The sequence below is a fragment of the Aspergillus wentii genome (genome assembly GCF_001890725.1).
Source record: "Aspergillus wentii DTO 134E9 unplaced genomic scaffold ASPWEscaffold_1, whole genome shotgun sequence".
In the NCBI taxonomy this organism is placed as follows: domain Eukaryota; kingdom Fungi; phylum Ascomycota; class Eurotiomycetes; order Eurotiales; family Aspergillaceae; genus Aspergillus; species Aspergillus wentii.
Genome location: NW_024467832.1, coordinates 2,529,554 through 2,556,599, shown reverse-complemented (window position 1 = coordinate 2,556,599; position 27,046 = coordinate 2,529,554). Strand labels below are relative to the sequence as shown.

At 49.5% G+C, this 27,046-nt stretch overlaps 10 protein-coding genes across 10 annotated transcripts; 5 read left to right on the top strand and 5 right to left on the bottom strand.

Annotated features, from left to right (window-relative positions):
- Positions 1-900: 900 nt before the first annotated feature.
- ASPWEDRAFT_47664 (acyltransferase family protein) lies at positions 901-2,496 on the top strand (the record flags this gene model as incomplete). Its single annotated transcript, XM_040836995.1, has 1 exon — positions 901-2,496. One exon carries the CDS (start codon positions 901-903, stop codon positions 2,494-2,496), a length of 1,596 nt encoding a protein of 531 aa, XP_040694663.1.
- Positions 2,497-2,964: 468 nt separating this feature from the next.
- On the bottom strand, positions 2,965-5,006 carry ASPWEDRAFT_23111 (WD repeat protein; the record flags this gene model as incomplete). The annotated part of the gene is made up of 4 exons (XM_040832444.1): positions 2,965-3,383; positions 3,449-3,529; positions 3,581-4,184; positions 4,233-5,006. 4 exons carry the CDS (start codon positions 5,004-5,006, stop codon positions 2,965-2,967), a joined length of 1,878 nt encoding a protein of 625 aa, XP_040694662.1.
- A 590-nt stretch (positions 5,007-5,596) lies between these two features.
- ASPWEDRAFT_23110 (putative pantetheine-phosphate adenylyltransferase) lies at positions 5,597-6,823 on the top strand (the record flags this gene model as incomplete). The annotated part of the gene is made up of 1 exon (XM_040832443.1): positions 5,597-6,823. The coding sequence occupies one exon, from the start codon at positions 5,597-5,599 to the stop codon at positions 6,821-6,823; it is 1,227 nt and encodes a 408-aa protein (XP_040694661.1).
- A 1,411-nt stretch (positions 6,824-8,234) lies between these two features.
- On the top strand, positions 8,235-9,768 carry ASPWEDRAFT_99990 (F-box domain protein; the record flags this gene model as incomplete). Its single annotated transcript, XM_040839705.1, has 2 exons — positions 8,235-8,589; positions 8,648-9,768. 2 exons carry the CDS (start codon positions 8,235-8,237, stop codon positions 9,766-9,768), a joined length of 1,476 nt encoding a protein of 491 aa, XP_040694660.1.
- Positions 9,769-10,217: 449 nt separating this feature from the next.
- ASPWEDRAFT_102075 (putative regulatory protein Ral2) lies at positions 10,218-12,866 on the bottom strand (the record flags this gene model as incomplete). Its single annotated transcript, XM_040827447.1, has 1 exon — positions 10,218-12,866. The coding sequence occupies one exon, from the start codon at positions 12,864-12,866 to the stop codon at positions 10,218-10,220; it is 2,649 nt and encodes an 882-aa protein (XP_040694659.1).
- A 1,890-nt stretch (positions 12,867-14,756) lies between these two features.
- Positions 14,757-15,678, bottom strand: ASPWEDRAFT_167024 (peroxiredoxin; the record flags this gene model as incomplete). Its single annotated transcript, XM_040830102.1, has 5 exons — positions 14,757-14,793; positions 14,854-15,266; positions 15,328-15,420; positions 15,484-15,592; positions 15,656-15,678. 5 exons carry the CDS (start codon positions 15,676-15,678, stop codon positions 14,757-14,759), a joined length of 675 nt encoding a protein of 224 aa, XP_040694658.1.
- An 818-nt stretch (positions 15,679-16,496) lies between these two features.
- Positions 16,497-18,688, bottom strand: ASPWEDRAFT_47659 (uncharacterized protein; the record flags this gene model as incomplete). Its single annotated transcript, XM_040836994.1, has 6 exons — positions 16,497-16,511; positions 16,959-17,053; positions 17,107-17,565; positions 17,621-18,055; positions 18,102-18,179; positions 18,241-18,688. 6 exons carry the CDS (start codon positions 18,686-18,688, stop codon positions 16,497-16,499), a joined length of 1,530 nt encoding a protein of 509 aa, XP_040694657.1.
- Positions 18,689-19,748: 1,060 nt separating this feature from the next.
- On the top strand, positions 19,749-21,653 carry ASPWEDRAFT_240609 (EVE domain-containing protein). Its single transcript, XM_040832563.1, has 7 exons — positions 19,749-20,239; positions 20,420-20,459; positions 20,526-20,555; positions 20,670-20,927; positions 20,980-20,997; positions 21,048-21,164; positions 21,223-21,653. Exons 1-7 carry the CDS (start codon positions 20,135-20,137, stop codon positions 21,528-21,530), a joined length of 876 nt encoding a protein of 291 aa, XP_040694656.1. The 5' UTR covers positions 19,749-20,134; the 3' UTR covers positions 21,531-21,653.
- A 954-nt stretch (positions 21,654-22,607) lies between these two features.
- On the top strand, positions 22,608-24,226 carry ASPWEDRAFT_167021 (aldehyde dehydrogenase family protein; the record flags this gene model as incomplete). Its single annotated transcript, XM_040830101.1, has 3 exons — positions 22,608-22,735; positions 22,790-22,989; positions 23,046-24,226. 3 exons carry the CDS (start codon positions 22,608-22,610, stop codon positions 24,224-24,226), a joined length of 1,509 nt encoding a protein of 502 aa, XP_040694655.1.
- Positions 24,181-24,982, bottom strand: ASPWEDRAFT_34439 (uncharacterized protein). Its single transcript, XM_040834000.1, has 2 exons — positions 24,376-24,982; positions 24,181-24,250 (listed from the first exon to the last, which is right to left on the bottom strand). Exon 1 carries the CDS (start codon positions 24,755-24,757, stop codon positions 24,386-24,388), a length of 372 nt encoding a protein of 123 aa, XP_040694654.1. The 5' UTR covers positions 24,758-24,982; the 3' UTR covers positions 24,181-24,250; positions 24,376-24,385.
- Between the last annotated feature and the right edge of the window lie 2,064 nt (positions 24,983-27,046).

Here is a 27,046-nt window from a genome sequence, read left to right as displayed (position 1 = left end):
CGTCCTCTGGATGTTTGAATCTCAAGGACGGTGCAGTCCATCGAGAATGAAGTTGAGGATATCTGGCATTATTGGACATGGCCGACCCCAGATGCAGTCAGAGAGGCTGCAACAACCAGGATACAATTCCAGTCGTTGAATCCAATCCGATCCAGCCAATCACTGCAGCTGGTCTATGTGGCATTAATCAAGCTAATTTATTGCCTTAATCAAGCTCTGTTAGGCCGTTTTGTTTTTTCATCGCAGTCCATCAGTTGGCTGGAATAGCTACTAAACTACTAGGTCCGTAAGGTACGACACAACACTATCATGGATGAATCAAAAATAGAAATGAGCTCTCCTTCATCAATAGCAAATGCTTGTCATCTTTCAGAAACACGCAACCAGTGGGTCGGATAATTCTTTAATAATTATTCCTTTCGTCAATGGTTGCAGCGATGGCGATCGGCATCCCGTTTTCATCATCATCAAACCAACCCGTTCCATCCCACCATTTCTCTCCTCTCTTCTTTCTCCGTCTCCTATCCTCATCCTCCAAGTAAGGCTCATTCTCTATATTCTATGCGATTTAAATGGTCTCGGTTTACTGACTGTTGCCACTCTGAACAGGATGACTCTCGTCGCCCCTCTCCCGGTCGCCGTCTGAGCTACTCTTTCGTTTCTACGCATCAACCACAGCCCCTATCACAGGACATATCCTCAGCCGTTCTTTGGAGCTTTGTATAACGCGGAGATATCTCCTATACCTGAAGTGACACAGTGAATCCTCTGGTCTATGGTGGGTATAGCCCTGCTTGGGAATCGAGTTGCGTAACCAAGTCTATACAACTACTACGCACCTCCACCTGTCGTCGTCTTTTAACCTTCGACTTCCTCATCAGCACATATTATTCCAACACCATGTCGCTCTCTGAAAAGGCCTCTCGATCCCCATCGCCCACTAGCAGCGTTCCCCTCAACGACCTGGAGGCAAACTCCGAACGCAGCCCGGCGAGTGTCGATGGTTTCTCCGCGTCGCAAACGTTCGCCAGCCACCAGGAATCAGAACTACCTATCAAAGATCTTTCAGACAGTTGGCCAGACTATCTGGACGACTTCCTTGAAAAACTGGGCATATTTCTCACTCCAAGCTTCTTGCAGCACCGAGTGGGTGGTCAACCGCCGCAACTCAGCAAACTCCATGGCATCGCGGCGCTTGACGGTTTGAGAGGCTGGGCTTGTCTGCTGGTCTTCAATTTTCACTTCCTCTTCACCTACACATGGAAGGTATCCGTCGGGTGGGGGTTTCCTGGGGACAACTTTGGGATTTTGCAGTTTCCCATCTTTCACCTCTTGATCTCCGGTCATATTATGGTTGCTATCTTCTTTGTGATCTCGGGTTATGTGCTTTCATATAAGCCTTTGAAACTGTGCCGGAGTCGTTCCTGGGAACAGACCTTCAACGTTCTGGCCTCCTCGACCTTTCGTCGCGGGCTGCGACTATATATCCCCTCACTCGTCGGTATCTCGCTCGTTGTGCTTGCCGTGCGCGCGGGCGTCTATGATTATGCAAAAGAAGTGATTGATGAGGGCCACACGATCCAGGGTACGAATGAACAGCATCCACCTATCTTCAAAACCTGGTACTTGCAGTATTGGAGTTGGCATTATGAGGTAGCAGAACTATTCAACTTCTGGCACTGGGAAATGTACTTCAACTACTACAACCCTCACCTGTGGACTATCCCCGTCGAATTTCGCTGTTCCATCGTCCTATTTGTCACTATATTGGCCACTTCTCGCCTAGTGGCCGCTGTGCGAATGACCTTAGTCTGCGGTCTGATCTGGTTCTGTACGCGCTGGGGTCGATGGGATGTTATTTTGTTCCTCTCTGGCATGTTGATGGCGGAGCTGGACCTCATATATGGGACGTGGGAACGCTCATCAACGGAAGAAAAATCCACGAGCAGCACTCCCAATTCTCTCAAGGAGTATTTCCAAATGTCGGGCTGGAAATGGTGGATCGCCATTTTTATCTTCGGCCTCTACCTGGGATCCTCCCCGAACACTGGATTTAAATGGACCCCCTTCTATATGTGGCTCTGGGAACTGACCCCAGAATACTATCGGGACCCGGATCGATTCCCTCAATCACTCGGGGCAATCCTAATCGTTTTCAGCATCAACCACTCCAAGGAGGTACAGAGGCTCTTCACGAACCCTCTCTCGCAGTACCTGGGCAAGATCTCCTATGCGTTCTACATTGTCCACGGTCCCATCCTCCACTCCTTGGGATACTCTATCATGCCCAGTATCTGGAATACAGTGGGCAAGGAGACCAATTTTCAATATTGTCTTGGCTTCCTGATCGGCTGGCTCATTTGTCTTCCTGTTTCTATTTGGGCCGGCGATATCTTTTGGCGAGCGGTTGATATCCCGAGTGTCAAGTTTGCCCGGTGGATCGAGGCAAAAATCACAGCCAACCCTACTGAACAGAAAAACGGCCATGTTCCATAAATGCATTTTCCTTTTCTGTTTATCTTGAAAACTGCGTAATGTATGTTTAGCGAGCGTGTTTCATAGTTTGTCTTCTACTAGGCTCATTTGGCTGTATAATTTCATTTATTCATGTACAGTTAGTTATACCATCTACTCAAAGTAGAAGTAAATACATCAATGATCCATGGCTTCTTGATATTGCGGTCTTGAAATAGATCTCATGTAGTCTCATTAAGACAGAATGAAATAGTTATGGACTTATAAACTTGATTTTGGTGATTCATTCATTCATTCACTCGTACTATACCAACAAAACCAACAATGGCTCGCTTCACATGATCAGGTCGACGTCGATTCGTCTGTATCGTCCTCGTGAAAAACAGTAAATAAGACACATCCGCACAAAAAACAGAGAGTATAAGAGAGTAAGAGAAGGGAAGAAAGATGCAAATAGATCTAAGGATTTTTTTTCTCTCGTTCGTCCTTTCAAAGTCCAACGCCCCATATCCCTCGTCCACCGCAAACACCTAGCCAGTCCCGGGGATGCCCTGAGTGATTTGTTCCACCTTGCGGGGACCAGCTAATGTTGGAAACCTCGTAATCACATTGCCAAGCGGCGGCCGGTCCTCGTTCTGATGTTGAGGGTGCACCGCCGGGGTTATGGGGTACCGACGAAATGGGAGCAGCGTTGTGTTGATTGATCAAGTCCCAGAGCATAACGAAGCAGTCATCCGCGCCAGAGGCAAGGACTCCACGGCGGTTAGGGGACCACTCAACGCAATTCATGGATGAGGAATGTCCTTTGAGTTCCAGAAGTGCCTGGCCCGGCTGCCGTACGTCTAACACGCGGACAATGTTGGAATCCGAGGAGAATGTTGCAAGGAGATGAGCGTCATGAGGAGATGCTGTGTTATTCAGTGAGTAACCTTTGATAGCTCCCCGGATCAGAACGTCGGGATAAGAAACATACCTGCGATTCGCAACAATGGCGGGTGAGATGTGTATGATTGAGATGGCGCTGATGGGCTTCCACCATTTCCGGGACTCATTACTGTACATTCTTGTTAGCATAAGATCCAGTAACATAATGGATAAAACCTACATTTGTCATTCTTATCAGTTGGTTCGTAGATGATGGTACTGTGCTCCAGGCTACGAAGATCGAACATTCGCACACTTCCATCCGCACCACAGCTGACAAAAACATCAACACTGTTTGCACAGAACCGAACATCATATACTTCCTTGTCATGAGCAATGAGCTGGGTTTTAGCCGTCAGAGTCGGGATATCCCAGATAGTGCAGGTCGTGTCGATACTGGACGTGATAATCAAGCTTGGAGAGATCGTATTCCAGTCGAGAGAGGTGATCGGGGCAGTATGCTCTGGCGACTTGGAATTCGACAATAATGCCAATGGGGAGAGCTTGGCAGTTGCGACATCCCTTTGACTGGAGGGCCGCGTAATCGAGTTGGAGCTATGCAGGGGTTGTGTGGTAGGTAATGACCATAGACGGAGATGATCTCCCGAAGTCGCCAGTAGGTCTGTAGATTGCTTTTGCGATGAGGGAGGCTCCCAGAGTATTCTTGTCACAGGGTACGAATGCGTAGCCTCTGCGGTCTTGACATAATCCAACTTGATTTCTCCCGCAGCGGCGTCAGGGGTATCTGGGTCGGGCTGGGTCCAATGCGTGTCGATGATTTGTATCTAATTCCCATTAGCACGTATATATATAGCGTAGGGCGATGTTCTTACGTAGTTGTGATTGTCCTCCAAGTAGCTCCCAAGTGCGATCTTGCCGCCAAATGAGCCCGAATTGCCAGTGATCGGCCATTTGCACCAATCCACCGCATATATGGGCCACGGGGCTACATAGTTGCTATTTGTGGGCACCTGGGAATCACCGCCATTGAAGGGCAAAACTCCCTGGCTGGCAATAGTATCGTTCAGAAGGTCTGCCGAGGGTCGGATGTCTGCTAGTCCGAGAGGGGAGTATTTCGCTCCTTGGGGCGTATGGGGTGGATAACCTGTACTGGGAGGTGATGTATATTTGGAGTTTTCTACTGCCCCGGTATGCTTGTTGTATTTGGGCTGGTCGAAGCCAGACGGGCTGGACCTAGAGTGCGCATGCGAATTGGCCATGCTAGAACGAGGGGTCGTCGCCGATGGTTGTTGCTGCTGCTGCTGCAACTGCGTGGATAACTGAGGAAGTGCAGGAATACCAGACGAAGCTGTACCCAGAGACATGGATGCCGGGCGGCTAGCATTCCCTCCTGGTTGAAGAGCGCCTGGGAGAGCAACATTGCCGCCGGCGGCGCCGCTATTGCTACCCCCATACTGGCCTGGTTGAGCGCTGGACGGATGGACATTGATTGAGGGGACATGATTGGGCCCTGCTTCTGAACCCGGTGGGTATTCGTGGGACATGGACTGGCGATGCATCCCCGTTGACGGAATATGAAGCTCCTCTGGCTGACGGCCAAAGGCACCCGCCCGTCGAGGGGATTCGTAGGACGCGGGGTTCGACATGGGATGTGCACTAGAAGAGGCGACTATCGATCAACGACGAGCAAAGCTTTCCTGTGCACTCTGGCCTGGTTGAAGCAAAGCTCCTTGTCACCTTACCCCAGCAACTAAACCTTTGGGAGACTCGGAATGGCTGTTTAGGCGGGGAGAATCAGACGCATGTGCTGGTAGGAGCTCCGACCGCACCAAGAATCGGAAACAGCTTGGATCATGCCAGGGGAAAAGAGGGCGTAAAGAATGGTTCACAAGAGCATAATGGAGCTGATTCGAGAGAGCGCGACGCCCGAAGGATTCAGAATGGCATCGACTGGCGATGTCTGGAGAGAGACCAGGCGATACGAAAGAGGGATCGAGAGACAGCGAGGAGTCTCGTGCTGCTGAGTCATCCGCCATTGGACGATGCAACAAATCCCCAGAAAATCGCCAGTCAACGAAACGTCCTCGCTTCCTCCTCAGTTGCATCCTCTGGGTCTTCCATTCCGTTTCTCTTCATCTGTGCTTAGCTCCAATTTCATACTTTGTATAACTTGCGTTTCTGTGCCTGTCTATATAGCATTTGCTAGATTATTCTGGCTGTTGCAACCTTCCCCGCAATGGCCTCCGATCGCTTCAGCCCACCGTCCGGTTTGCTCCTTCTTCCACCCCCGCCATCTACTTCCTTTGAGCAGCTCAGGGATGCATATGGTCCGTCCTTGTCGGATGTCTTCTCAAAGATCTCACGTATGCTCAATGGATCCAATGACATTGCAGTGCTGGACATTGCTTTGTCCATCCCCGGACTGCTTTCCCCTTCCTATCAGCCCAGGGCGAAGGTTTTTAAACGACTTCAGAGTTTCCTAGCGAGTATCTATAGCCTTATTGGCATTGTCTCTACCGAGCAGCGCATTGAACTCGATTTCCCTGGAGGTGTTGATGCGCGCGTGGTCTTCATTGATTTCGACCCTGTTCATCCAGCTTTAGTCGTCCCGGAGAATCGCCAGGTTTCACTGTATGGTCCTATCCTCGACCTGCAAACACTGGCCACGTCTGAACGCTCGTGGGATTGTGTGTTTTATCTAGACAACAAAACAGGACAGAGTTTGGCAGCGGCCTTCAGTAGTCTCTACTCGCAAACCAGGGATTTCACCGCCGGAATCATGCATCCGATCTCAGGGGTGTCGGATTGGGAATCCTCGGAGCCTCTTCTAATTAATGAGGACGAACTGCCATCTAATACACATTTCTCGGTTATTGTAGGGGGTACTTTCGATCACTTCCATATCGGACACAAGCTGCTCCTCACTGCCACAGCGTTGGCCCTGGAACCTACCTGGAGTATAGATACAGGGAACGAGAGGCTTCTCAGTGTTGGTGTCACAGGGGATGAACTGTTGGTGAATAAGAAGTATGCCGAGTTCCTGGAGAGCTGGGAAGAACGATACCAAAACACAGCATCCTTCCTTGCAGCGATCCTTGAATTCTGCCCCCCTGAAAAAACTGCACCCAGGATTCAACGGGTATCACAGCCCGGCCCAAATGGGAAGTATGCCCTGGTGAAACTACGACCCAATTTGACCCTGAAAATCGTGCAGATATCCGACCCGTTTGGGCCTACCATCACCGAGGAAAATATCAGCGCCCTCATCGTTTCCCAGGAGACTCGCGCGGGGGGTGCTGCTGTCAATGATGAACGTGCAAAGAAGGGTTGGAAGAGCCTCGACATATTTGAAGTCGACGTGCTCCATTTGGGAGAGCTCCCAACGGCCGATAGCGATAGCTTCGCATCAAAAATAAGCAGTACGGATATCAGACGGCGCCAAATGGATCAGTCGACGAGATAGTTTTATTAGTTGAATTAAGCCCAGGAGGCTACTTCCATGCATGGTTTTCTGCAGTCAGCAATTCCTGAACACCAGCAATTAATGAGAAACAACAAGAGGGAAAAGCAAAAAACGCGGAGAGAAAAAAAAAAAATCTCACACGCTACAGTTGTTATTGCAGTACCCGCGTCAACCTGCAGATCATCATGCTCATTACGGAGTACATATTCACCAGTTGTATGCCTAGACTGGTGGGAATTCGAGGCGCCATTATTTGCTCTCATTGTAGACGAATCAGGCCAGTAATGGCTCCTTTTCACTTAAGTGCGCGATTACGATACACACTTACCACCTACACCTGCTATTTTTCAATGGTTTGCGACGTCTATGACAGCTACAATTACCCATCGTGTTTGAGAATGCGCTTTGGCAATTCATACGACTGAACCATAGGTCATGATGATCCCTCTCAAGACCATGCAGGCAATGGTTTTTATTGGCCGTCCGCCGAATGCTATTGTTGGTGATTCCGATCCGGTTCTGCATGTTGAATTGTCGTCTCGTCTCCTCTTCTCCCGTCTCCTGCGTCTCATTCGTGCTTCGGAATTTAAAATAATCTCGACTAATCACCATGGCCATGTAGCCTAGTGGCAGAAACAATCTACCTAGCCTGGGTGCTACTGGGGCATCGTCAACTTGATTCGCTTCCCATCACTCAAATTCTCAGGGCGGGGTTGATCTCCCTGCAGTAGGCGTCTGCAATGCCCAGCGCTCTCGTCGTGTTATCTTCTTCCCCTCTCCTCCTTCGTCGTTCTCATCAACCACCCAGCATCGTTCATTCCGTCCCCCAATCACTCTTCCCCTTCTTTACAAGCCCTTCCTGCAGGTTCGCGCTGGATGTCCGCATACGCTGTCAATCATGTGATTGCCGGGTGCCCTTGTCGAACCAATCTCAAGTCAACCTCTACTTTTCTGGTGGAAGAGCCCCTGGGGTCAGATAGGTACTGACGATGATCCCAAATGACTGGGTGGTGGTTCTTTTGGGTGGGACGCCTTCAATCCACTGCTGCAGCAAGCGCAGTGAGTGTCTTGGGCCCCTCAACCTGCCCTAGAGCTCAGAAAGTTTCCCTTAAAAAGTGGGAGAGAGGGGATGTATCATTTCCATCAGTTGTTATTTTCAGCCTGTTCCCTTTTTTTTTCTTTTTCCATTTGCTTTTTTTCTTTTTCAGTCTTTTCATTTCTTTTTTTGAATCCTTCGTTTTTCTTCCCACAAACCACACCTGCCCCCCTTTTTCTTCTGCTTTCATTCTTTCTCGAGGTTCTCTGAGTCGGCCGCGAACCGAACCTACGATCCCTCCATTGGAATTGAATTCCATGTCGTTGCGAGTGGCCAAAGCAGCCGGACATTCGGTTGCCTCGATGCGCAAAAACTATGGACAGACAACGACACATTGAAGATCTGGCAGATGAGTTACTTAGTGACATTCTGTCGTTTCTCCTAAACTCGGAGCAATTCTTGAACGAACCCCCTCACACACTCGACCAAAGCTCTCACACTGGGACCAATGGATACTCCGCTCCTAGCTATGGCGAAAAATCCGACCTTGATAGATTCAGACTCGTCAGTAAAAGGTTTATGCGAATTGGCACCCCACGAAAGTTTCATCGATTTGTTCTGCGATTTTCCAGGGAAGGATTTCAAAGGCTGGAGGATTTCCTGAGCATGCAATTGGCATGCCATGTCAAATATTTTACGTACATGGTGCGACCCTTCTATCATGGAAGCGGTATTATCTCTGAATACCCGCCTGCTTTACGAGTAGACAAAGCTGATAATAGCCATAGGCTGGCCGCTCCTCTTGGATGGGGTTGATACAGATGATCTTCCAGTGTCCGAGCTTCACAGTCGTCGACTTAGCGAGCAAACCTTTTTGACCGATACGAACCGCGATCTATACATACTACGACGCGCGATAACTGCCTTCTCGTCTCTCCAGCAGGTCAAATTGCTTCGTTTGCAAGATGCTGCTGATGAACAACTACTCGATTATCTCCGGGATCGATCCTTGGAACAAACCACAAGCTTAAATTGGGCTCCAGCTTGTACTCGAGCTGTGACCAGCCTTGGCGCTGCCCTATTGGAATCAGACTGCAGCTCCATTCGGTTCGTCGGGCCACAAATCAGCCCCGAGGCGACGGTGATGCTGTTACAAGTACCATCTGTGACTCTCTCTGCAGTTGGCGCGCGGTTGACAAGCCTAGACGTCAACTTTCATTCCGTAATAGATATCACAAACAGCATGGAAACCCTTTCCAAGGTATTCCACGGCTTTTTTCTGGCGGCCAGAAATTTGACCACCATCCATCTCGGCTTTCCAGCCGGGGCACCTTTAGGTCTCAAGCTTGAGCAGATCTTCCACCGTGTACAATGGAAGAGACTTAGAACATTGGGCATACAAGGCTGGCGTTTGAGCTCAGATGAGCTCATAGAATTTGCACGCCGCCACCGTCGCCAAATCCGCGATCTCAGACTCCTCAGTATCTATCTCCGAGATGGGGGACGATGGCGAGATGTACTGTCTGTCTTGCACGATGAAATGGAGCATCTGGAGCGCCTCGATCTGCGCGATATCGACTACGCTGCCCATTTTGATGCCGACACGATGATCCATGGTAATGGCGGCGAGGTGTTCGAGAACCCGACCCTCTCCTTGGGGGCGGATCCAACACCGGACCCATCATCCCCGCTGACCCAAACGATTTTCACAGATGGGGCCCACCTATCAATCCTACCGCGCAAGGATTATACTCCAGGGCCTTTATCAGATGCAATGTTGGAAAGATTGCGGGGTCTTACCGCCAATGACCTCGGAGATGATGGTATTAGTGTCAAGCGTGAACAGAGGTCACTGTGGGAGGCATGGGTTCTCTCAAGTCCACGGAATATCATCCGTCGACCGTCCTAGTTTTATTCTTATTCTTCTTGGTTGGAGGGGTTGTCTCATATTCCAAGCGTGGCATTTTCTTTTTAAAAGTACTGTACATATTTGTACTATGCATACTCTGCTTCCTCCTGCCGAATCTACTAGCAAATACGTTTTCATGCGTGGCATTGGTAGGGAGACTTTCTAAAAGACGATCTTGACATTATGCAACTAGTTATGAGACGTGACATATTCAAAATAAAAGCAATGCTTCACAACCCACTTTCAGATGCCCAATATTCAGCCGAGGATAATAGAAATCCTGTAGACCATCTAAGAAGCGTAAATACAAGCCTATGAAAAAAGATAACGGACAGAGAAAAAAGAAAAGAAAAGAAAATCTTTGGTATCTATATGTTCAAAACTCAATTTCACTTTCACACCTGCATCTCTATGTTCACTTCTCAAGCAAAGAAACGAAACAGAAAGCATCATATGGCATTGTGATGGTTGTCAAATGATCCTGGGGGAATCGTGATCGGACCACCAGTACTGGGCGGTTTGGTGCTGCGTTCCCTCAACCGTCTTCCCTCCATGAGTCCACGAAGGCCCCGCTTCTGCAGACCGATGACACTGCTTAGATCGCCCGTCCAGATAGCCCGCTGGGGACGAAGCTCGGCATCCGTGTCTCGGCGATGACGACTGGAGCGAGAATTCTCGCCTGGCATTTCAGAGTCGGACTGGCTGAAGCTGGTGTTTGTGGATGCGGAGGTGGAGGTGCTGGCATTGCTGATTGAGTCTTCGCGGTCTCGGTCGTGTCCGGCTCTGCTGCGATGGCGTCTGCTGGAGAAGTTGGTGTTGATGCGGAGGGGGATGCCGCGGGAGCCCATTGGTCCGCCGGCACTGCTGGCGATGGACATGGCAGATGTGCCGTGCTCGGTATCGGAGGAGTCAGAGGTGAGGTGGCTTTGTGATGTGTCCGTTTCGGTGATGCGGGATGATTCGGCCGCGGCGTTTGCCCCGTTGAGAGCTTCGAGGGTGCCGCCCGGGCCACTGATGAAACCGGTGCCCCTGCCGCCTCCTGCAGCCATGGCGGCTGCGTTGAAGACGGCTGCGGCGTTTCGACCGTCGAGTACTTGGTGGAGGCGTTCGACGGTTGCTTCTAGGAGACCATCCACCTGGTACGGTCGCGCGAGTTGGAGAAGAGAGCAGAGGATTTGGGGTGTGCAGAGCGAGGTTCCGGCGGGTGGAAGAGATGATGTGTAGAAGAAATAAACAAGAACCTGGAGGGTGAGGTAGGTATGGGGAAGGTAAAGCACGCGAGGTCGAGATGTGGGGGCTAAGCTGTGCGCAGAGGGTATCTCAAGATTTGCTAAGAATGATTTTGAGGGCGCTGAATTGTTGCTGACAAGGGTGGTAGCGTTAGAATAGTTGCTGTGGTTTCCTAACGAAGGTGTGATGGTGATACTCGAGTTGCGACTCGGATACATCTGAACGGCTGGCCGGAGTGTTGCAGAATCAGAGTTTCCGCTGTCACACGACTCTCGCAAAAGCTGGATAAAGTAAGGACCCCATCTTCGAGTCAAGATACGGGAGTTGACAGGTATCCGCTCCCCTCCAACCGCCTGAAGTTCCATATCAGCCATTTCGGGCAGAGACTGTGCGAGTTTTCCTAGTTCGTCTGACGCGGAGGAATACGGCCTTCCACCGGTAGTCAACTGGGCCAGTTTCTGGTGAAGAGATGCAGGGACCGCTGGAGAACTGTGGGAGATGTATCCAGAAGTCGGCGCGGTCCTGCATGGGTTGTTGTAGAGTCCAAACGCCTCCAGCTCGACCATACACACATGGGAAAAGTTGATCCTGCGATGGTTGTAGTCATCTACCAGGCTGCGTTTCCGGTGTCCAAGAATAACAAATGTGTTTCGCCTTGACCATAACACACCGCGGTTCCAACTACCATGGCCAAATACCGATCCTCCAGCATCGATCCGTCCCCATGTGAGAGTCTTCAAGTCAAGAGCCCATAAGGCATACTCCTGCTTCGAAGAGGTAAGATATGTACCACTCACGACAAAGTGTCCATTGATGATACCGCCGTTGGGGAATCGCAAGCCAGGAGGCGATGCCTGGCTCTGCATGGGCTTCTCGACCAGCCGGCCATCCGGTAAGCGCACCTGAAGCTCTAACTTGACATCCAGGAAATTATAATTGGAATAAATAAGCATGGGGCAGCCTTCGACTTGCGAATCTTCTGGCGGTTCGGCTGTTTCTCTATCGGGTGAGGTGGATCCAATGTCTGAAACGTTCATACCGACCAACGGGGCTACGACACTGCGATAAGCACCGCAGCTTCTTCCTAGGGTACTTGTGTTTGTCCACTTCAAGCTCCGGAGATTAAACACGCTTATTTGTTCAATGTAATGGTTGGAGCTGTCCTGTCCTCCAACGACCACCATCTCCGCACCACCAAAACCATCGATATCAACGCCAATCGAGCCTTGATGGGGATTAGCCGATGCCGGGTTATGATGGATTGCAGATAATGGCGCACTGGCGGAAGTGAAATAGGCGCTAGACGGCATTATCGTTGCACAGTGCGCATATCGACCTTGAGGCGAATCGCTTGCTGGAACCCGAGTCCATGTCCGGGAAGGCACATCGAATACGTGTATATCCGACATGACCACCACCTCCGGTTGCGACTCCTGCCCAGAGCCGTTTGGCACTGCGTCATTGGGCGCAGGAGACATTCCTCCGTAGCACACCAGCTTATTATCCCCGAGAGCACATACACTGTGGAAGTATCGTGGAGGCGGGACATCGCCCGTGGCTTCAACCTTGGTCCAATGCCGGCGAATGAGGTCCAATTCGTACAAGTCCGAGGTCAATTGCGGTCGACTCCTAGACAAAACCCGGCCACCGAAGACATACAACTTATCTCCCAGGATTGTTGTAGTGGCACCCACCAGGGGATGCGGCTCTCGCCCTGTCGTCCTGCGAACATTGCAAACTAGACCCGACAAGTTGATAGGACCCGATGCTGACTGCGCTTGATTGAATGCAGGGGAGACACCCGCAGTGGTAGGGTCCTCTCTGCCTGCATCCAAGTAACCCAAACTTGACTGGCTTCTGGACATCATATTGGCGGACTAATTGCCCAAACGGTGCAACCGAATAATCCCAACCCGTGTCTAACGTTGTGGTAACCCTTCAATTGAACCCAGAATCCAAATCCGACCGTAGATCCCAAATTATAGCAGGCGTTATGTGTCCAAATCTCTCAGAGTATAGCAATCTCTAATCTGGCCGAACGTAATAATCCCGAATTGGCCGCAACTCATTCCACGTCGTTGAAACCCGCAATCGAACAAGACCGAGCCCGCTGTAATTGAAAGAAGTCGAGGGGGGAAAAAAGAGCGCTCGTACACAGCAAAAAATAATCGATCGTAGGAGAGCGTAAGGGGAGGAATCGTAGGGGCGTTCGACGCTCGTTCAAAATCTCAGCCGATCCTTACTCCAGGGGCGGGAAGATAAAAAAGGGCGGTTGTTGGCGGTGGCCTTTTTGTTCCCCGCCGTTGAGGACCTGTCCCCAAGGGAATGCGATAAATAGAGAGTCTCTCGAGAATGCTGCTCAGAAGAAGTCGATATCAATTTTTATCTCCGGGGAAAAACAGAAGGACTTTTTTGTCAGCCACGAGGGCGCGGAAGAGAAACGATTGACGTGACGAAGTTGGGGAGGGAGAAGCAGACAGCGAAAGCAAAGAAGGTGACAGCGAGAAACGACCCGCAGTCATCCAAGGCGGTCTCCGAGATTGTGTCTATTTATTGTCAGACTCAGGCTGTCTAGGCACGCTGGGCTCGATGGTGGAGATGGGTTGGTCGACTAGAGGAAGTAATTATGGATGCTGCTGTCATATTATTGCAGATGTTGGACTATTGATCAACTGACAGATAAACGGATTCCCGAGAAGAGTCGATGGAGCAAGATAAGCAATCAATAGTTCGTTCCTGGATACTCGTTCCAGAACGGCCAACTGCGCCCTATAAAATCCGCTCCGTCGCCGCTTCAACGACTTCTTGCTGTTCATTCATCTATTTCTTTTCTCCTCTATTCTGACTTGCATTCTAGGCTACCATTCATCTGTATCGCTGAGCTCCGCCATCCGGTAAACTGTCGGTCGCGTGCGATCCCCGCTAGATACTCTACACGAAGCCGCCGGAGTGGGACACCCAAGTTCTAAACATCCTGCTCACCACCCAAGTCTTGAAATAATATTTATCCTCATGGCTATCGAGACCCAGCAATCTTCTACGCTCAGATGACTTGTTAGACCGCTTGAATATGGCGGCTGCGCCGGTAGATTTAAGTAGCCGTGGCGTTAGCTAGAGTCCCTGTGTGCCCCAGTAAACCTGTAGGCTGCATCTCTCGACCAGGATAGTCTCGGTCAATCCACAATTCAAAGTTCACACACAGACGTGGTGCCTTGCCTCTGATGCAGACTAAACAAGTGGGAGGGAGCACAGCAGAGTGTCACTGGCTGTGATGTATGACACGGAAAAAGCAAAATATGGGATTATCAAGATAGCCAGATGCCATATGCAGCATGCTGGACACGCCGTGCATATGTTAGTCGGGTTGATCCGACTGCAGGGGATGGTGGCAATGCCTTATTCCTTGTTATGTGTCATCGGCGATGGAAAGGTTGAAAGGATTGTAGATGCAGATGTATTCTGGTGTTGAGTGTTATACAGATGAACTGTCAAGTTTCTGTTCATGCAGAATGACATTTAGTATTTCAGACGTTTCCTAGACTTTTGAGACACGTGGATATGTGGCATTCTTTACAGCCCTACAAGGCTAATTAATATGCATGCTTGAGTTGATGGAGTCGATGAATTATTATTTTATTGTCATCGCTATCGCTAGCTTCTGGCATAAAGATTGGTTTCGTAAAAGGTATCAAAATATTGCCCATCGATCCGTAGACATATCCCAATTTTTCATTTTAAAATTCAAGTCGTGATCACATTTACTGCTTGTTGTTGAGGTTGGTGAAACGGAGGTAACTAAATCGACGAGTTAGTATCAACATGGACTTTTTGACTTAGTATATAAAGGAAACGTACGGCTTGACCTCGCGGATCTCACCGAACTTGGCCTTAGCAGCCTCGGTGGAAACGGGAGGGGGGATAACAACGTCATCACCGGGGAGCCAGTTGATGGGGCAGGTGACACCGTGCTTCTCGGTGGTCTGGAGAGCATCGATGACACGGAGGACCTCGGCGGTGTTACGGCCAGTGGAGGCAGGGTAGGTCATGATGAGACGGATCTTCTTGGCGGGGTCGATGATGAAGACGGAGCGGATGGTCAGAGCCATACCCTTGGAGTCGACGTTGGTGGTGTCCTGGTAGTCAACCATGTCGTACTGGTGGGCGATCTTGCGTTCGGGGTCGGAGATGATGGGGAACTTGAGGTTGGAGCCGGTGACCTCATCAATGTCCTTGATCCAGGCGTGGTGGGACTCGGTGCCGTTGGCACTCTGGTGTTTCAGTTAGCTATTGTTTATGGCATTGGATTGTATTCGAATCAAGGTAACCTACCAGACCAATGAGCTTGACACCACGAGCAGTGAACTCGGGCTCAAGCTTGGCGAAAGCACCAAGCTCGGTGGTACAGATGGGGGTGAAGTCATCCTGAATCAGCTCCGTCAGTTCCGAGTCCCCAACTTTCACTTTCTATACTTCAGTGTTACTCACGGGGTGAGAGAAGAGGACAACCCAGTTGTTGCCAATGTACTCGTGGAAGGTGACAGGACCAGCCGAAGTGTCGGCGGTGAAGTCAGGGGCAGTAGAGCCGAGACGGAGACTATATCGAGAGCATTAGCATAAACAATTGAAGCTATTGAGATGGAGCTAGATGTCTACTTACGGAGTAGCACGTTCCTGGGCCATTTTGAAGGATGATGGGATTGAGTGGGAATGAAGATGAAATGAAGAAGATGGATGAGAAGGAAGAAAGAAGAAGAAGAAGAAGAGAGGGACAAGAACGAGGGGCAGCTCCCATCCAAATAAGTAGGACTGCTGCCCCTCCTCAGGAACCCGTCTGGACCATCCCCAACTCTGGCTGCTCTCACTTCCACTCCAGAATCACGCCATCTGACACCGCCCATCCGGCAGAACGGCTGCTATTGGCTGGCTGTGAGCTCATCCATGGTGGGATGTTTAGCGTCGCTGTGCGTCTGCCCCACGAATGCCTTCAAGTTCGGACGAAAGCGGCTATCTGGCTGGTTCTCGATGGTTCCCTTGACAGCCGATCAATCCATTGCCGGTTCATCCTGGGGTGGTTTCATTTTAATTTCCAAAGCCACTAGTCCATCCCCAGCTTTTGCTGTTGTGTAGAGTGTCTTCACATCTCCCTTTCTCAGTCCCCTCTTCGTTTGCTATTTCTTTCTTACATCACCCTCACAATCATCACCATCAGAACCCCTCTTTCATCCGAGCTTGTCGGCCGACTAAACCGTGACAACTAATAGCTCGGCCGATAATGTTGGCAATTGGGGCCAATGGAGGCATGGGATGATGGCGCAATTGCACATCACTTCCCACCATCTTTTTGGATGAATTTTAACTACATTAGTACGATTGATCCCGGTATTTGGTCACTAGGGGTGGAGGAAAAGAAGCCAAGGGACAACAAAAGAAACCACCACACGGATAGTGGCCCTGGCCTACGTGGCAAACTTCACGACTGATTATCATTATATTTCTAATTACAAGGACATTATCTATATATATATATATATATATATGTCGGCATAATTATGAACATCGCAAGAATTTCTCTCTGAGAATCATGGACTTGGTCGATATGCATTCCGATATCAAGTTGACCGGCAGTTGACACTAACGCTGTAGGGGACCCTTCGGGCAGCCTCTCAGCGCGTTCAAAAAGCAATCGAAGGCTTTGATACGACCAACGGATGGAATGGCGTGATATGCGATAGCACGGCGAGAACATTGCGATCGACACAGCTTATTGCTGGTGCAAAATTTCCTAAGAACGGTCAAAAATATTCGTCCACGACGCAGCTGCTGAAAACATACACTTGCGAATTTACTCCTTGCACGGATTTGAGGACCATAAAAGAACAGAACCCACGGCACAAGTGTTAGCAACACAGCCTGGTCTACGTCAGTGGGAAATACTTGACAAAAGGGACGATACAACATACAATTCCGCCCAACAGACTGGAGGCTTCCGGATACCCCAGGTTCGTATACATGGCATTTGTCACCAATGGGAATATACCTGCTAGAACGTTTCGACCTAATACTGTCAGTTTTGCAATCCAGTTATTGAAGGGATAAGAATCACAATACAGAAAGATTGTGCAGCAATCGCTGAGCTGGCGTATCTATGGTAAGTGTCTGCAAGATAGTTGAAGGTGGCCAGATAGATGGAAAAGATCCCCATTGTCGCACATGCAATGGCAAGCGTGGGTACAATCCAAGGGACAGATGGGAACGACGTCCATCCAAACCAAAACAGACCAATTGGCATCAGAACGGATTCGATGCAGGTGAAATAGAGCCGACCCTCTGGAGTACTCGACATCTTGCCAAACCGAAGAGCAAGCTTCTCCTGATAAATGCTCATGATAGTGGCAAGCAGCGCACCTATCGAAACTGCCGAAAAAACAGCCCCACATTGTTCAACGCTGAAGCCATGGTTTGTTGAGAAGACGAGAGGAAGAGCACTGAAATTCATATACAGAACAGCCCAGCTGAACGCAACCCAGAGCGAGAAGAAAAACACCACCGGCTCGGTAAACAAAAGGTCTAGAAACCCGGTTAGCCATGGGATGGGAATAAACACAGGGCGTGGGGAATTTACGGAAGGGTCTGTAGCAGGAGATGGTGATCATCCTGAACAAAGTCTCCCGCTCTTCATCGCTTTTGACTTTCCACCGAATACGTTGCACCTGCGATTTTTCCATCGAGTCATCTGAGCTAAACACCACACTGTGATAGCCTGCCTCTTCCAACCTTTCATAGTAGCGATTGAGGGCCTTGGCCTTTTGACTCAACAACACACTGCCCCGGGTTTCTTTGAGGAAGACGAAAAGCAAGACGATAAAGGCGGCGGAGACGATGGCCTGGGAGTAGTAAATCCATCGCCAGCTGACCCGATCTGCAATGAACCCCGAAACGAGCGGGCCCAGCCCGGTTCCAAAGAGCGCAGCTCCTGAAAAGCACGACATGGGGCCATTGCGGTCTTGAGCGTTGTAGATGTCACTGATAACCCCGCCTACCATGGTAGAAAAGGTTGCTATAAAAGGTCAGTAGGCATTGCGCTGCAGTATGTGTATACGCACATCCACCGATACCCAGGAAAAATCTAGCCACCAGCATTCCCCCAAATGACTCGGTAGCACCGCATCCAATCAAGCATACTATCAAAGATTATCATATTAACCATGCTCGTCATCAGACAAATAGTCGAAATAAACCCACCAGTAAAAACCAACCCACTCATAACAAAAATCGGCCTCCTCCCATTAATTTCCGAAAAAGGCGCAAGAACCATAGGCGCAATACCGAACCCAAAAGTAAACAGCGTAATCCCCAGATTATAAACAACCTTACTCACATTCCACTTGGCCGTCAATTCACTAGAAGGAGACGTATACTCCCCCGCCGCATAGGCCGACAACGCCGTCACACAGCAGGAGACCATAGTGGTGACTGTCTTTCTCGACTCAGACCAGAGGAAGGGCGAAGTATACTTGGTGAGATCGGGACATGGTGGCGGGGGGTTCTGATCGGGTCGTGGAGACGAGATACCCAGTGGAGTTGGTAATGGGGTTTCGAAGGTGAGGTAGAGATATTCAATATCGTGTTGGGTGTTTGATACTGCCTGTTGCTCGCCGTGATGCTTTTCTTGATTGTCGTTATCGTCCATGGGCGTTGTAGCCGTGTTCCCTGTTTCGGCAATTGTCTCTGGACTCGAATCCGAAAGCCGAGGGCTGTCGGGTTCAGAGCTGCTAGGATTCATTCTTCATGGGTCATTCACTGGGTAGGTTTGATGATACTGGAAAGACAGTAGAAGAAGAGAAAGAGAAAGAGTCAAGCGAAGAAAAGTAACGATAGAAAAGGAACCAGATAGGAAATCATTATTAATTGACACTTTTTGCAGGATGGCGAAAGAGAAATCCGACTGAGTCGAAAAGCACCCCGACTGGAGGAAGTAAGAGTGTGGAGAAGCCGGGAAGGGGAAATCCACGCGGAGAGAAGGCCGAATGTATCAGTCACTATTGATACAGATAGGAATTGTATCTCAGAGTCCAGAAGAGTTGATATGTATGTACTGTGTAGCGACTAGTGATGCAGTATTCAACAGCACCATCTCATATACACATATCTATCACCATCCACACTGAACACAACACCATCCAACACATCCAATTCTCGCTGATAAGTGATGGTTACTCCGGATGTGGAAAGACAACCCCAGAGACTGCCAATCCTTACGCAGAACGTCTCGCCCTCCCCGAAAGGCCCACAATCCGTGCTATTCGGACATCGGGAAACCCCCGACGAATCAGATGGCCTAGGATGAGCTTGTTTGGCTGGTGATGGAGACTGACGGCTTTTAGTTGTCGGTTGGATCAGAGGATGGTCTGGAAGAGTTAATGGATGGTCTGCATATGCCACATGTCGGTACGGAGAAGATAAGATTGTACCCGGTACGCTGTGTGATGGTGGTCAGACTTGATTGGCATGTTGATTGTACTGTCGTGATATTGAATCATGCAGGTCGATCACTCCAGAAACTATGTATTGCAATGATTCAATGCGGCTTGCCCACTTTGTTTATCAACAGATAAAGACGCCTTGGGATCTGTGGGCAAAGTCGATGATTGGCAGTAAACACAACGCAGTCTGAACAGACAACACCAATCAGGACAAGCCGTACTTGATCTACAAATCATATTAAACCGTGGTTATTTTGTATAAAAATACCAACGCAAATCAATAATAATCGCAAACTACTGAATGATAAATCCGATCACAGTAACACACGTCACGTGACTGGTCCACCGCGCAGCTCGCGTCGAGCTTGTCCCCGGGCGCAAACAAAAGCTTCATCCAGCCTGTGTCTCTGGCGGCACTGCATCCCAATTCCCATCCCGTCTCCTCCGTACCACCTCCTCCATCCCCTCCTCAGTCTCCTCGACCATCCAGACCTGTTCAGGACTCTCCCATCCTTCTGCTGCGTCTCCTCTTCCGACCTCCTATTCCTTTTCACGAATCAAATATCCCCCTCTCCTCTTTTCCTCGTCTCTCGATCCCTCTTTTGTTGGTTTGAATCGTCATCGCGTGGATCTTACCACCTTCCCGCGCGGAGATGGCCCCCAGGAAGCGCAAGTCCGAAAGCGAGATGGTCGCGGATGAGTTGACTAAGAGAGCGCGTAATGACACGCCTGAATCAGGCGGCAACGATGGACCCCAGGTGAGTGCGCCTTTTTGCAAAAAGACACGGCAACTTGGATCGTCGTTTGAAAAATCTAGTTTTTTGCGTGTTATGGCTCCTATCTTAAGGATTCTCCCCCCAACACGCGAGGAGAGCGGATGGAGCGATGCAACGCAGGTGATACTGCAAGATACCGAGACTAATACTTGCCTCGCATAGGATGCTACTCCAGCCGTCACTGGAGAGAAGAGAAAAAGGGGTCGTCCTCGAAAATACCCCCTTAGTGACACTCCTAAACCTCCTCCCGGCCCCAAGCGAGGTCGAGGACGTCCTCGAAAAGACGCTTCTGCCATCCGTATGACCCCTGTTCTCTTTCTACACCCCCTGGCCGATTGCTGCCCTAAATGATTGGCTACTCGTGGCTGGGCCTACATGTTGCAGTTGGATGCTAATGTTTGTGCTTAAAAAGAAACTCCCGCAAAATCACCAAAGGAATCCCAAAGGCCCCGAGGAAGACCTCGCAAACATCCAGTGGAGAATGGTGTCGATGAGTCGCAAACAGCAAAGACAGACTCTCCCAGCACCAAGGCTGACGGTGCCGATGAGGACGAGGACCGCTCGTACTGGCTGATGAAGGCAGAGCCTGAGTCACGCTTGGAAAAGGGTGTCGACGTCAAGTTTTCTATTGATGACTTGCAAGCGGCTGAGGTCCCAGAGCCGTGGGATGGTATGTTTTCAAAGTAACTAACTGATTGCCTTGGTTGCTAATCCGATGCTAGGTGTACGAAATCTCGCTGGTAAGCTTACCGGTAGCGATGATTCGGAATAGTGACTTACAACCGACTAGCAAGGAATCACATTCGGGCGATGAAAAAAGGCGACCAGGCCTTCTTTTATCACTCGAACTGCAAAGTTCCTGGGGTTGTGGGGGTTATGGAGATTGTCCAGGAGCATACCCCTGATGGTTCGTCCTACATGGCTTGGTTGTCTCCTAGATCTCAGACTGACGTTGGACAAACTAGAATCCGCCTTTGACCCTGCTCATCCATACTATGACGAAAAGTCCAATCGGGACGACCCCAAGTGGAGCGTAGTTCATGTTGAGTTCCGACGCAAGTTCGATAACATGGTCACATTAAATGACCTCAAGTCCCATGCGTATGTGGGTGGGCCTCTCGAAGATCTCCAAACACTGAAGCAAACACGTCTCAGTGTTTCCCCGGTGAATTCGGTACAGTGGAAGTTCATCATGGGATTAGCAGAAGGGAAATCAGAAGAGTCCTCAAAAGAGGCCAGCTCTTCGGAAGAGGGAGCCGAAAGCAGCGAGTAGAGGAGTCGAGGATCGACAGCAACTTGCAAGATATCATGGACTGCTGTCGAAAAGTGTTGAGCATTGGTATACATTTTTTTCTCTTTTGTACAATGAATGGGCCTCCTTTCTTCTCTTCAAGCCTCCTTTCAGTAAAGACGACTTCAATTTGCTGGTAGACCGGATTGTTCCAGAAAGCCCTTGTACTCCACGTTGTGATAGGCTTTTGCGATGTTGCCTTGCATCTCACAACGTAATACAACTGCATGCCAGTCATCCCATCCGCAGAAGCACCTCGCTCTTTAAACACAGGCTGGCAAGCTGGGTATTCGCTCAATGACATCAATCATCACAACAAAAAAAAGGGCTGGCTGGGTTACCCCTCCGTGACAAGCTCAATGCTTATGCTCCAGTCTACACGCGGATAGCAATAGTCGCACCCTGGTCGAAGTCGACAGATTCCCCTGTATAAACCGTGCATCGAGGCATACCTAGTATTTCCGCGTACCTTTGATGTTAGGGGAGATGCAAGTTTAGTAGCATGGTGACTTATCGACGATATATCGGCCATGACGGCGGGGTAGCAAGACGCGCTGTGACAAATCCTCCCGTCGATTCAACCAACAAGTCGATCATGAATCAAGTGACAAACATAATGCATCGAAAGAAAGAAAGCTAGTATCCAAAGGGAAAGAACAAAGAGAAGAACCCGGCCTTTCTCGACCCTCCGATCGAAGCTGCTGCTGGTTGCCTGGGAAGAGAAGGTGTATCCGACCGAGGGGCGTGGAAGAGTGGAACAGCCCAGAGCTGAGAGCTGAGAGAACCCCTCCGACCATCCCATCCACATCCACCCATCCATCCCAACCATTGCAGGCCATTCGCTCTCGAGTTTCGAGGCCTTTCTGTACCAGTTTCAGGGGCGGGGTAGATGCACATGATTGCTCAGTGGTCAATCGTTATCGCCATCGTCATCAATCCATAAATATCTCCATGCACGCCTTCACATCCGTCTTCTTCTCCCCCCTACGGTTGCGTTTGCCTGCTGTTTCACCATCTCCATTCATTCCTCGTCGTCAATTTCACCCTTCTCGTATCGCTATGTCTGGACTTTCTGTTCAATTGACTGCCCCCAATGGGCGCAAATACGACCAGCCCGTTGGTCTCTTCATCAACAATGAGTTTGTTGCCTCCAAGTCTGGCGACAAGTTTGCTACCATTAACCCAGCGTAAGTGTGGTCGGAAAAACAGAGAATCCAGAACGAAGCACTAACACCTATCAGGGACGAGCAGGAGATTGCTTCCGTTTATGCTGCAGGAGAGGAGGACGTCAACCTGGCCGTCGAGGCGGCCCGCAAGGCCCTCAAAGCTCCTTCGTGGAAGCAGTTGCCATCGACTGATCGGGCCAAGCTGATGTTCAAGCTGGCTGACTTGGCTGAGCAGCACAGGGAGACTCTGGCCACAATCGAGACCTGGGATAATGGTACCTGATTCCCGGCTTGTCCTGTTTTTCCTGCATTAACTCACAATTTCCTCCAGGCAAGACGTACTCCGACTCTTTCAACAGTGATCTAGGAGAAGTCATCAACTGTCTCCGGTATTATGCCGGCTGGGCAGACAAGGTGTTTGGCCAAACCATCGGCACCACCCCGGAAAAGCTCGCCTACACCCTTCGCCAGCCGATCGGTGTTGTTGGCCAGATCATCCCGTGGAACTTTCCTCTGGCCATGGCTGCATGGAAGCTGGGCCCTGCTCTTGCCTGCGGAAACACCGTGGTCTTGAAGCCTGCAGAGCAAACCCCTCTCAGTATTCTGTACTTTGCCAACCTGATCAAGGAAGCTGGCTTCCCTCCGGGTGTCATCAACATTGTGAACGGCCACGGAAGAATTGCAGGATCTGCCCTGGTGCAGCACCCTGATGTGGACAAGGTCGCCTTTACTGGTTCGACCGCGACCGGACGGGAGGTCATGAAGATGGCCGCAGGTACCTTGAAGAACATCACCTTGGAAACAGGCGGCAAGTCGCCCTTGGTGGTATTTGGCGATGCAGACCTTGAACAGGCCGCCAAATGGGCCCACATTGGCATCATGTACAACCAGGGCCAGGTCTGCACGGCCACCTCTCGTCTGTTGGTTCACGAGTCCGTCTACGACAAGTTCATTGCTCTCTTCAAGGAGGTGGTGGCCTCCACCAACAAGGTCGGCGACCCGTTTGCCGACGAAACCTTCCAGGGCCCTCAGGTCACCAAGGCGCAGTACGAGCGCGTTTTGTCCTACATTGAGAGTGGCAAGTCAGAGGGTGCTACCCTGGCTGCTGGCGGAGAAGCCTTCAAGAACATTGGCGACGGCAAGGGCTTCTACATTGCGCCCACCATCTTCACCGATGTCAAGGACCACATGCGCATCTACCGAGAGGAAGTCTTTGGTCCTTTCGTTGTGATCTCGAGCTTCTCTACAGAGGAAGAGGCGGTGGCCCGGGCCAACGACACAACGTACGGTCTGGGAGCTGCTGTGTTCACCAAGGACATTGAGCGGGCACACCGCGTGGCCTCCGATATTGAAGCCGGTATGGTGTGGATCAACAGCAGCAACGACAGTGACTTCCGAGTTCCGTTTGGAGGTGTGAAGCAGAGTGGTATTGGGCGAGAGCTGGGAGAGGCCGGACTGGAGGCATACTCGCAGGTCAAGGCCGTTCATGTCAACCTGGGATCCAGGTTGTAATGTATTATGAATGCGTGTGCTTGAGTATGTAACCCGATAATTTCCGCAATATAGAGATAGGTTCATTCAAACCGGATTTGTTGGACTACAGCAGAGCAAGTGATGCGCGACGGGATGCAGTAGTATTTCTGCCTAACATCTGACTACAGCACCGCAAACTCACCTGATGCTGGAAACGGTGTAATCCTGGCTGCATAAACGCAAGCTGACGAGGATGCACGAAACCCAAAGCAGAACGACAATCAGAATAACCAAGTCATCGCCAATCAGCAGCGGTATAGAAAATAACAGCTCATCGGATGCTGTTAGTGGCCAGAATTCTGCCACGTCGAGGCCAGCATTGGTGCCCGATGGGATATTAAACCCGCCGCTAATGTGGATGATTTGGTTTTGAATTTGGAATGGCGAGCGAGAGAGGGAAAAAAATGTTTGAGTTTTTTTGGTTTGCTGCGTGGTGTAGGCGACCGTTTTAGGCATGTCGATCGATTTATCTGTGTTGTTGTTGTCATTGTTTTCTTGGTGGTGAGGCATATGCAGTGTGGCAGGGATGGTGATATGATGTGCATGTTATGTGGTGAGTTATATACAACCATACTGCATACTGAAGTTTATACGAGGTTACTACCTAGGTACAATATTTGAGATTTTGTTGGTTAGTTAGTATGAAGTTATGACAAACGTTTATCAATCGTTCAACGGAGTATTCGTAGTTATCAATGTGGTGTACTATGTAGTTACTCAAAGTACCAACTAAATATATATCCACCATCCACTCACACCTAAAAATATAACTGTCAATACACGAAAAAACCACCTATATCAAACCACTTATTGTTTCACAGTAAACCCCATCCACCATCCACCATCCCAATTGATTCATCAAACGACAAAATAATCCCTTGGCAAAACGCAGCACCCAATGTATGTACACTACATACATAGTACTTTCTACATACCTCGGTCTAGTTCTGGTCTGTGTCCGACACGTTCCATTCCAGACCGACCGGGATGTGATATATCACCGTTCTTTTTTCCCCTGTTGCTGCTATTTCGAGTCCAGAGCGTCGGATGTAGTGTACGTACATATGTATAGACAGGACAGGGTAGGGAATTGGATGGAGCTGTAGGTACCTATGTATGTCATGGATATGTGTAAGTGTGGCGCTTTTGTGGCTTTGGTTGTTGAAACAATAGCTGCGTCTGTTCTTGTGAAGTATGTTATGTATAGTACCTATGTACGGAGTACACTGTGTAGGTAAGTATGTACAGAGTATGGAGTACGTCATGAATATATTCCGTTATAAACCTTGTGTCTTATCTATTTTTGGTGATGATGAAGCCTTACTTGAATCATTGATGTGGCTACAGTACATACTCCGGAGTCCGGGACGGAGGATAGAAACTTCTATTGACTATGTCTATGAGCTGTATGGTATACTACGGAGATATTAAATAACGAAAAGGTGGGTATGGGATATATTATTGAATCGAATCGATCCATATTTCGCCCAAAACTTCAACTGCCGACATATAGATAGACCTGTCATTCGTCTTGGCAGACCGAAAAAATAATATGACTTATGCAGCGACGTTTTTCTTGTCCCATTTCCCCGCTGCAAAAGATAATGTACAGTATATTGATTGAGACAAAGCCTCAAAGGTCAGAGTGTTGGATCATGACGGTTGAACGAAGATACTGTACTGGATAGGTTGAGAATTGATATTCGGGTGGCGGATATGACACCTATACTACAGTTACATTAAATGAATATGGATCAACCCCCTAACTTCCTTACCCGATTATTGACCTTGTACCTTGTTCTCGTCCTTTTTTTTTCTCCGCTTCACTTCAGAATGGACATGATGTACGACTACCGAGTAGGTACTGCTGGTTATTATTCCTGTCTGCCTTCTGGATGTATTATCGTACTAATGACGGGCTTCCGCGCGGACGCAACTCCGTTCGGACCCTTTCCCTCTCGACGTACTTCGTATGTGCATACATAATAGTGCATCATATAGGATGTTATCCACATTGGACGCTATTGATGGGCGATCACCCCGGAAATGGATCAACAATGGCATAATACGGTGACGATGAATGAATTGCCGATATTGAAATAAAAAAGAACCGAGTGGATTGTCATCGAAAGGCTTGAATCTTGGACTAGGCTTTTGAGTACGTAGTACCCTGAATATCCTTTCTTATCCATGACATCCGGAATCAAGCAAACACACAGACCTTGTAGACAGGTAAGAACGGATGATCCATGCTGTCAATGCAGAATTACGGTTGCAACGGCTGTACGTCAGAGATGGCGAAATCCGAATGCAAATTCAAATTCAAATCAAGTCAACACAAGACCAGGCAATCGAGTCTGGACCCGGGGTTTGATGTGCCGTGTGTCTCCATCGAATGATCGAAGGCTTCAGGAAAATCAGACTAAAGCAAGCTGCTGTGTCGCGCAGGTGGTGCTTTGCTTAGCGTAACCGGTTCAGCTTCTGCCAAACCGCCACGGGGCGAAACGAAATGGAGAAACCGGAAGAGATCCCATTTGCCTGGATGGATCCCGAAATACGTATATGCGAGTTGGAGTAATCAATCGTATTCTGAACACATTGCAACACTGGAGAGGTCTCCACTGAAGAGGAGGAGGAGGCCTTAGAGGCTAGAGCCTAGAGGCTTAGACAGGGCGTTGGGACGGGAAGTGTGGCCGTCCTTTACTACTAGTCACAGAGATTGTAGGCCGGTGATTTAACTATCGTGACTATCGGGATGGGGCTGAGATTCGAGTAGATAGAATCATGATACTAGTAGCG

Bases quoted from the DNA above. Each gene is read 5' to 3' on its own strand.
- ASPWEDRAFT_240609 (XM_040832563.1), top strand. From the start codon at position 20,135: ATGGCCCCCAGGAAGCGCAAGTCCGAAAGCGAGATGGTCGCGGATGAG. The intron at 20,460-20,525 runs GTCGTCCTCGAA...AGCGAGGTCGAG, and splicing joins TGGAGAGAAGAGAAAAAGGG to GACGTCCTCGAAAAGACGCT. The intron at 20,556-20,669 runs GTATGACCCCTG...GTGCTTAAAAAG, and splicing joins AAAAGACGCTTCTGCCATCC to AAACTCCCGCAAAATCACCA.
- ASPWEDRAFT_34439 (XM_040834000.1), bottom strand. From the start codon at position 24,757: ATGCCTCACCACCAAGAAAACAATGACAACAACAACACAGATAAATCG.